Source organism: Solanum stenotomum, chromosome 8, assembly GCF_019186545.1.
Source record: "Solanum stenotomum isolate F172 chromosome 8, ASM1918654v1, whole genome shotgun sequence".
In the NCBI taxonomy this organism is placed as follows: Eukaryota; Viridiplantae; Streptophyta; class Magnoliopsida; order Solanales; family Solanaceae; genus Solanum; species Solanum stenotomum.
In genome coordinates this window covers 18,799,227-18,809,865 of record NC_064289.1, presented here as the reverse complement: position 1 = coordinate 18,809,865, position 10,639 = coordinate 18,799,227, and the positions used below count along the sequence as shown (strand labels likewise).

The 10,639-nt window shown below is 32.3% G+C and overlaps 1 protein-coding gene across 1 annotated transcript in view; it reads right to left on the bottom strand.

Annotated features, from left to right (window-relative positions):
• The window catches only part of LOC125872090 (sesquiterpene synthase 12-like), a 335,684-nt gene extending 327,442 nt beyond the window's left edge, over positions 1-8,242 (bottom strand). Inside the window, exons 1-3 of the mRNA XM_049552766.1 lie at positions 8,124-8,242; positions 7,753-8,017; positions 7,512-7,627 (exon numbers count right to left, since the gene is read on the bottom strand). Coding sequence (XP_049408723.1) covers positions 7,512-7,627; positions 7,753-8,017; positions 8,124-8,210 — 468 coding nt within the window. The 5' untranslated portion in view covers positions 8,211-8,242. The remainder of the gene's footprint in view (positions 1-7,511; positions 7,628-7,752; positions 8,018-8,123) is intronic.
• Between the last annotated feature and the right edge of the window lie 2,397 nt (positions 8,243-10,639).

The following is a 10,639-nucleotide window of genomic DNA, read 5'->3' as shown; positions in this document are numbered from 1 at the left end:
TGTAAATTTATTAAATATTAAAATTCTGTTGATGTGTAGTTGAATTAAAATTATATATATATATTTTAATATAAACTCACCTCTTGAGGTTGATTTTATTAATTAAACATATATAATAGCTTGCCGGGGGTATAGAACCTGAACTACTAAGTGGATCCACTAGTCTATACTAAAAAGCACTAAAGGAATCTTCTAAAAAGTGTGATCCTTTTCTACGCATGATGGCTACATAGTTTGTGGAGGCTGTGAGTTTCCTGAACTCTCCCCCATATCGGTGCTCAATACTACTCCCAAAAATTGATATTAGATCTTATGTTTAAAACATACTTCTTTCTGTGATTTGAGATTAGTGCTCAAAAACATAGCTCAAAGGCTATCTTGGAAATCAAAGTTTCCTCTCTTGCTTCATTTAGAAAGTGATTACTCTTTTCTGAAAACTTGCCAGAAGGCTCTTTGGAAATCGAGGTTTCCTTTCTTGTTTCAATGTGAATAAATTTTAAACCCTTTGGGAATACATAGTCCCCATACACTTTTAAAGAAATGAACTTCAAACTTTACTGTTTAATCTTTACTCAACTTGAACTTTAAGTCTTAAAACAAAGTTAAAACATTTGGAAAAGACTTTTTGAAAACTTTGAAGAACTTCTCTTGACATGCTTCTTAACTTCTAACTTGACTCTTAACTTCTCTTGACTTGACTCTTAACTTTTCTTGACTTGACCCGTACCTTTCCTTGAATGAAATTATGGATTCAAGGATTATGACTTTGTGATAAGAAAGATCTGAGGATCCGTGACGCGGAGAAGTATTTTAAATTTTTGGTTTGAAAATGACTTTTGAGGCTGAACGGTCCGTGACCGCTCCGCAACACAAAACGTTTTTTCTCAAATCTAGGGAGTAGGTCCGCGACGTGGAGGCACTACCCACATTTGCCTGACAAAATTTCCTCTTCGTTTTCCATCTCTAAATCCTCTAAACTCCATTGGATCTTTCCCCAAACACTAAGAATCATTTATACCCTCAAATAACATAAGATTCTACTCGAAAACACAACTATAAATGTGAATTTATTTCAAGAAAACTACAACAATACAACCCACAAGAATTCAAACAAACTTCATCAAGAATTCAAGGGATTTACTTTCAAATCAATATACTTTGCTGAAATTGAATCAAGTTGGGCGCGTGGGTGAACTAACCCAACACTATGTGATCTCACATACCTTGTAGGGATCACCCCCGACGAAATCCACAAGCTAAACTTGACAATCTTGACGAATCTTGCTTCTCTTCTCCTTTCTCCTCTTCTTTTCTCTTTTCTCCAAGCCCTAGCGTATTTTGGTAAAAGTGTAAACTGATCTAATTCTGATTTGACCCTAACTTAATTACCAAAAAACGAAATAAAATAATTGGGCAAGGAAAAGAACTAACTACCCTTTCAAAATCCGGATTGGACTTTCCTTATTCCAACAGCCCAACTTCCAAAGGGCCTAACTCACTCATACGAACACGAAATCGCGCAAAATCAGCGGCGTTGGAAAGATAATTCCAAGAGCTTTCCTAAAGTATCTGGAAGTACCTTTAAATCATCCTGAGCTAGAAGTTATGGCTGTTTGAAGTTGGCCAAAAACTCAACTTATTCTAACTTAACAAAATTTTCAGATATTCATTCTTTCCAAAAATGACTATTTCCAATTATTAGCTTCTTCCTAGTTATTTCAAATTACGAGATGTTACATAAGTCTTGAGTAATGAGTTCCTAACCCTTTTGAGATTATATTCCTAACCATGGGGCTATTATAGGTTACCTATGAAGTCCTTGAGTTGAGTTGTTCAGGTCCATAATTCCACATGAACCCTATGAGTCAAACATTCTTGAGATGAAGTAGTATTATGAAGTCCTTGAGTTGAGATTGTTCATGTCCATAATTTCGCATGAACGCTCTGAGTGAGTATTCTTGAAAACGAGTATTACCATTGAAGTTCTTAGTTCTGAGTTGTTAAGTCTCAAGTATTGAGTTCTATGTATGGTTATTGAAAACCTCGAATTGAGTCGTTCACGTCCATAATTCGGCATGAACTTTATTCTGAGAAGCCTTTTACAAATTTTTCTAAACTTGTTTTAAGAGTTGAGTTGATAAAGGGTAGAGTGGAGTTCATTTTCTTTAAAATGATATATGGGAACTAAGTGGTCCCAAGAGTAAATAATTTAAAAGAGGAGGAAACTGAGATTTCCAAAAGAGTTTTGAGCAGTTTGAGTAACATCTCTTTTTAGAGAAAGATTTTGAGTAATAATCTCAAACCACACAAAGAGTTATGTTTTTAAAGATATGAGCTGAGTATATTTTGGGAGTAGTATTAAGCACCGATACGGGGGAAAGTTCATACAACTCACAGCCCCCATAAACCATGTAGCTAATGTGGGTAGAAAGGGTCATACTTTTTAGATGATTCCTTAATGATTTTTAGCATAGACTAGTGGATCCACTTAGTTGAGAGGTTCTATACACCGACAAGGTATAGGACAGTTCTGGTAGCGTGGGCGAGATGTTGTACCATCACATAACTCATAGTGATGGCTGTCGGTTAGAGAAACTCCCACAGAGATATTTTGTATTCTTATATACACTGAGTTTATTTTGTATTTTCATATACAAACAGAGTTTATATTGTATCCTTGCATACAAACTGAGTTACTATTGCATTTTTCAATACATTGAGTTGATTTCTACTGTTTTAAAAGTTTTCCATATATTGCATATGTATTGTTGCTTTATATTCAGTTGAGTACCTGGAGTCGAGTATCTTATTATTGAGTCGAGCCTTATTTCACAGAGTTGAATATCTTATCTTTGAATTGAGTATCTGATTCTTGAGTTGAGTTTAGTTGAGTGAGTTGAGAAGAGGTAAGTATGTTTCCTTTTTATCAAGTTCAAGCTTATGTTATGCTTTAGAATTCCCCTTACATGCTCGTACATTCCATGTACTGAGCCATTTGGCATGCATCATTTCATGATGGAGATATAGGTTTTCAGGATCATCAACAGGCGTTTCACTGAGGTCATGTGATATTTCAGTCAGCTTTGGTGAGGCTTCTTATATTTCGGAGGACTTCACATTTATCTTATAGTTAGTAGTTTTGAGATGTCGTGGGTCTTGTTCCTATATCCTTCTGTAATAGTGGGGCTTTATAGACAGACAGAGTTGAGGAGTTTCTGTATTTACTTTTATTTTGAGCATTGTACAGACTTTTAAAAAGGTTGAGTATTTGAGTTTATTGAATTTATTTCAGTTTTAAGCTTTTGTATGCTTGAGTTAGTCTTCCGGTTGTAGTCAGTCAGGATGAGGGTTTGCTTGGGGACCAACAATGATCTTCGAGTGCCGGTCAAGTCCAGGGTGTAGACTCGGATCATGACACAAGACTTGAGAAATATGGGTAGGGTCAACCCGTGGGCCAATTAAAAATTAATTAAAAAATAAAAATAAAATATAATTAAGTATCAGTAATAATTTAATTGTCGTTAAATATGTATTACCGGGAGCGAATCTACATTGACCCGATGGGGTTCATCTGAACCCCTTTCATTGAAAAAATTACATTGTATATCTATGATCATTATTTTTATGTGAACCCCTTAGCATAAGCTAAGTGCTTGGTTCAGTGATAAAGGACATTCAAGGATGCTCAAGGTGAGCGCTAGTTCACGGGTTTGAATCCGGGTAACAGCGTTTTTTCCCATAGTTTCATGCGATTATAATTTTTATTTTCCCAATAAATGAGAAAAAAAATTCTTTTAAAACCTATTGAGATGTATATGTTTTACTAGATATTAAAAAATAGATTTCTTTTCTATTTTTATAAAATTAAGTAAAACTTATAACTTTTTTAAAGTTTTCATAATTAAAATTAAAAATAATGCATTCTCTCTTGCTAATTTTGCGTCAAACATTTAATTTATATTTTATTAAGGAATAATATAATTATAAGTAAGATTAAATAAATAGGAGTAATCATTTAAAATTTATAAATAAATATAATTGTCACGATATTTCTCAATCTTGAAATTATTTTTGCGACGCGAATTTTATTGACTACAATATGATCGGATTCGGAAGTATTCCGTAGTTAGTTTCAAAATTTGAATAACGTATATATACAACAATGACGGAGACAAGACCCATAATTAAAAAAATTAAAAAATACATTCTCTCATACTTATTTTAATATTATGTCAAACATATACTTGCTCGATTTTATTGTTTGTGTTGAGGTAGAGTTGAACTTTATTTAGTTGCTTATATTTGATCCGACCCGTTTATATATGACCCGTCCCAACCCTCTTGAATACTATTAGTGTGCTTACTTATCTTTTTGAACCCCCTTGATGGAAATCTTGCCTCCGACACTGTGTATTAAAAGTAATTAACGTAACACTCTTTGTAGATGTCTCAAAAGTCTATAATGATATTGAATCTAATAACAATTAACTAATGTCAGTAAATATTATGGCACTCTCTTTATTAATATGTATTTATTACGGCCAAAAGTTATTTTTATTATAATATCAATGATTTTTTATTAAATTCAAATTACCATTATTCATCTGATTAAAGAAAATTATATAGATTAAATAATTTACTACCCTGTAAGCTCACTAAGCTCTCTTTGGTGCAACTTTTGCAGCATGTTAAAATTCAATTATGCAAATTTCTAGTGTACACATTAAAAAGAAAAAAAAAAAGAGTTTTAGTTATATGGTCAAATTTTATATATAATGAGGTCACTTGTTTTATTAGCCATTCATAAGACTTTTTTATTTCTTAACACTGAACACCTGAAGCATGGATGCATCTAGTTTCTAATTTGTTGACTTTTTTTGTAATTGTCGTTTAGTTTGATTGTATCCTAATTCCTATTAATTTTTTTGTAATTGTCGTTTAGTTTGATTGTATCCTAATTCCTATTAATGAATCTAATATTTACAATAACGATGGGGATTTTAGTAAACTTAATAATAATTATTACAGTACAACACATGAATCCAACTAAAGATATAACCATAACAAATTAAAGATACAATTTATTCAAACTTTATTACGATAATAATACAATACAAATACAATACATTATTAAGTGATGATAATTAACAATCATCCAAACAAGCTGGAAATGAAATAAAACAGGATTTAATACAACTCAAGTGTTGTATATTTTTTAAAAATGAACACGACAGAAAAAAAGGCAAACCAACCACACTTTTGCTTAGTAAATTAAAAACAACTACTATTGTTTATTTCAAACATTCCCCAGGAATTAACAGCTCATATATTATGAATAGCATATTAATGGTCTTCAATTTATTGTATATGCCTTATTTTGCTCTGAATATTTGAATAATGAAGGTGCAATTTCATCATTATATTTATATTTTGATAGATTCAGTCAGTATCGACTTAATCATGTTTTTAAGTCTGCCTTTGGCGTTTGTGTATCTATCTTCCTCTTTATATAATGTGTCTATCACACGTGTGAAATTTAGAACTCGTTCAAGAACAAATATTGGTACTTCAGTTTCAGTTGAACGAAAGAATTCTTTGTTTATGTCCTTCCATGCATTGGTGATCTCTTTCTGAAATTTGACATAAGCTTCTTGCTTTGAAGCTCCATAATCTTTCATGTAGCATTCTATAATTGAAGCTACATGTCCTCTTTCTTGTTCAACCTACATGAAATTAATAGATTTCAATATCTTCCATATATATAATTAATACATTTCAAACATTTTTTGGGAAAATGTTAAAAAACAAGAGAGAAGGAACTTTGGCCCATTTTTTTCTGAAAAATAAGACCCAATAATCCACTTGTCAAATTATGGAAAGAGTTTCACACAACTTTTGTCTGCCATATCATACTTATCCCACAACCATCATAAAAATTCGGTGGGTGTACATATACATTTGTTAACTTTGAAAAACTTAGATATAAATTATATATACTTACTTCATGCCCAACAATATCGTCCATTGATCTGGCAATCAATGCGGAAGCTCGAACTATCAAAGGTTCATTTATCATCCATTCAAAAGTCTCTTCGGATATAAATTCCTCCATACCAACCAAGCAAGTTGTTGCTGCCATCAGATATCCAGAACTTACAATTGCATTCTCCATGTGCTCCTCATATTTTGGAGTATAGCCAGCATTCAACCACTGAGCTTCTTTAAAATAGGCTCTTACCAACTTTTTCATCTAAAAAGAATAAGAGGTAATTTTAGCTAGACAAAGAGTAATTCTAGTATCTTTTTTTTCTTTTGGAATGAGAACATTTCCCTGTTGTTTTTCGGAAATAGTCTTTGTACCTCCATAAGGTAATGATAAGGTCTGTGTAAACTCTACCATCCTCAGACCCCACCTAATGAGATTTTACTGGGTATGTTGTTGTTAATGTTTCCTTGTTGCCAGTCTTCATTTCTTAATTTTTTTTAATTAAATATAAGGGGAAGGGAAAATAGAATGAGGGGGAGATTATAAAGTTGGGAATTGAATTCTCATCAATAAGGTGAAAATTCAAACCACCAACCAACCAATTAAATTAATATTACCTCATATTTTGCATAGCATACACGGTCTAATTTACATTCTTTGGCCAACGCTTGTTCCATTTCACTGTATATTTCTAGAAGAGCTTGATAAGCATGTCTCAGATATGGCGGTACTGAATCGATTGCATTAATATCCCATCTAATAAATATCAAGATTTAAATCAAAATCACAAGCTAATTAATTTTTAAGTCGTGTGTATTTGTGTATGTATAGAATTTATATAATTTCACAATAACTATTGAAAAAACATTTTTAATTTTTCATATTCATCGGTGAGGGATTGTAAAATGATTAATTTACTTGTGAAACTGATGTTTTACCTCTGGATTGCATTGTTGAAAGGTACTAGTTCGTCAAAGGTTGCATAAGCATCAAAAGTGTCATCAAAGAAGGAAGCCATTTGGATTACTTTTGTCATCATTTTTCTCGCACGACTATATTTAGGCTCAAAGTACACTCCTAATATCCAAAAGTAACACTCAACCAACCTGTCTCTTGCATATGGATATTTATTTGCAAAATCCAAATCTTTCCACCACCTACATACATCACAAGCACAACGATTTTGTTGCATGCATTTCATTTTTATTCCAAATTATCATTATTCATCTAATTAAAAAAGATATATAAATCAAATAATTTTCTACCTTGTAAGCTCACTAAGCTCTCTTTGATGGACCTTTTGCAGCACGTTGAAATCCAATTTAGCAAATTTCAAAAGCAAATGGTTGTGTGCATCATTGTTTTCATAAATGGATATGTATTTCCTTGCTCCCACCCTTGGTATAGTCATGTGAATAGGCTGACTTAAGGCTTCAGTAACTTCATTCTTAAGAGAGTTATTGCTCAAGTTGGAGACAATAGATTCGAGATGAGTGGTGGTAAAGGTAAGAGCTTCTTCAAGAACCTCCTCATCTTGCACTCTCAGATGTGATGCTTCATACAAACTTAATAATCCTTGGACATCATTAGTAAGTGTTTCCTTGAATTTTCCATCTTGTTCGGTGAATTGCTTGAACACATCTGGTTAAACATCATGTTCGTTATTAGTTATAAGAAATTTAACCTAATTAAAAGTACTTGCAGGACTCAATCAACGTCCACAAGTTGAAAACGAAGAGAAACAATGAAGGATGGAGTACAATTACCAGAAGACATGTAATAGCCTTGTTGCCTCACAAGTCGAAAACAAAGAGAAACAACGTGAAGGTTGTCATCGTTCTGTTGAGACGCATAAAAAATGTTTTGAATGGATGTTTCAATTTCATTATCGAAATGATATGCCACTCCCAATCGTTGAATTGCGTCTATCAACACAAGTTTTTGTTGACTACCCTCTGGAGCTTCCACTAACATTTTCCTGATTGTTTCTTTGTACTCATCAACTTCAACTTTTTCTTGGTTAGTAATTTCCTGCATCCGAAAAATGCTTATCATAGGTTAATTAATCAAATATTATGTTACGTCTTAAAACAATTAACATAGAAAAAAATGTATTAAAGAAATATGTGTGACTGACAGGAGTATAAGAAAGGAAATGATATCCCCAAACAGTTGGGTGAAAATTTGCCAAGGGGCGACACTTATTAGGAGAAGAAGCAGACATTGCTCGTTCAAAGGTTTTTTTTTTCTCTTGCTTTTTTTTCAAGATTAATTTGTGGGTTTAAGTTGTGCTAATAGGATGGCCTATTTATAATGTACCTTAGTCCATTGAATTGAATTTTTAGGATTCAATTATTTTGTTATAGGTTGCTTAAGTCTACATTATAAGTCAAGGCATATTAATTAGAATTAGTTGTTAGAAAATAGCATGCACAACAAAAGCATTTCAGAATCATACATCATACATGAATATAGACAACAACCACAAATATATATCACTTACAAAGCATTCTTAAAATTAACTCAAGGATTACCTCTTGAAGTGTGTGCAGATATCTTGAAGCAAATCACACTCCAGCTCTACGATCTTCTACAATGATCCCAAACTAACAATTGAACTCTCTCAATACTTGGGTGGACAATTATCGTATAGAAAACTGAATGTCTTTCTAGATTAGAAGAATCCCTACTTATAGAGATTTCTTCCCAGTCCAAAAAGGGGAAGAAAATACAAGTCCTTTTTTTTCAAGAAGAGAAACCCACATTTCTTTTCTCTCTTGAAAAAAATTGCACACTACTTTTCCTTCTTCTACTAGAAAATAGAATTCTGAGTTCTAGTTAAATATGGACACCGTAGGGAGCACATAATTGATTAATGATACTTTCTATTATGGAAATAATTTCAAATAATTAATTTGAACTATTCTTACCATAATAAATTACAAATCATTCCACTAGAAATTCGTAATTGCACTCCTCTATTTATATTTCAAAATTTCCCATTACACACTTATGTAATTTCCCACGTTAAGATTACAGATACTAATCAATAAATTAAATTATTGACGAATTTAATTCAATGATTAATTTCCTTAAGAGCAATACTTGACTTATTTCATGTACCAGATTCATAAATCTACCGGTCGGGTTTACACATGAAAACTTATAAGTTTCTCATAAAAAGGTGCATCATCAATCTCTATATTGAGATATTGATTCCATCAACTAACTAATTATTTCACCAATATATATTATTATCATCCAATCTACCAAACATATTGATCCATCTCAGAATCTCACCTTTTAATAAATCAAAATGATAATTAATATATACAAATCATAATCATTTTATCAAGATTAAGAATATAAGTACATTTAACAATTTAGAGAATATGTTTTTATCAATCAATCTAAAACATCTATCTCTACTCAGTCTCATTCAATACATACAAAATGCACTAGCACGAGAATACCATTCTCATAATCAAGATAAATTACATTTAATCCCATGCTACAATCTTTCTGATGGTTTGTTCAAATTTTCATCTACGATTGTGAACTATAACTTTTAACTTATAAGAACCGATGATTTGATCTTTTGTGTATAAGCTTATACTTTGTACACCAAATCATCTACTATATAAGCTGAGGACACAAATGCGACAAATTGATCTATTTAATGTAACACTTTATTGAATTGAATAATTAAAAAAACAATTGTTCAATAAATAATACTATATTAAAACGCATGGTTAATAGTATATTCTAACAATCTCCCACTTAGACTCATAACCATGCGCCTATAACTTTAACATCCATTCCTTCAACATGCCTATTAAAAGAATTTTGTGGTAAAGCTTTTGCGAAAGGATCTGCTAGGTTATTTTCTAATGCAATCTTCGCAACCATCGCATCTCCTCTCTATATTATGTCTCGAATCAAATGTTACTTTCGCTCAATATGCTTTGCCTTCTTATGACTTTGTGGTTCCTTTGAATTTGCAACCGTACCACTATTATCACAAAACATTGTGAGTGGCACTTCTATCGCAGGAACAATCGCTAAGTATTTCAAAAAGTTTTTGAGCCACACTGCCTCCCTAGTTGCCTCAGAGGCTGCTACATATTCAACTTTCATGGTACAATCAGCAACACATATTTGCATGATGCTTCTCCAAACAATGGCTCCACCTCTCAAAATAAACGCATTTCCTGAGGTCGACTTTCTAGAGTCCATATCAGACTAGAAATCTGAGTCTGCGTACCCTATGGGAACCAACTCATCTGAATGATAGACTAGCATGTAATCCCTAGTCCTTTTCAGGTACTTGATAATATGTTTAACTGTTTTCCAGTGTTCTCTTCCAGGAATAGATTGATATATACTAACCATGCCTACGACAAAATAGATATCAGGTCTAGTGCACAACATTGCATACATGAGGCTTCCTACAACTGACACATAAGGAACTATCTTCATGCTTTCTGTTTCCTCATTTGTCTTAGGACATTGATCCTTAGATAGAGAAATTTCATGTCTGAAAGGAAGAAATCCTTTCTTAGAATCATGCATGCTAAACCTGATAAGAATTGTAACAATATAAAGAGCTTGAGATAAACCTAACATATTTTTCTTGTGATCACGTAGACCCTT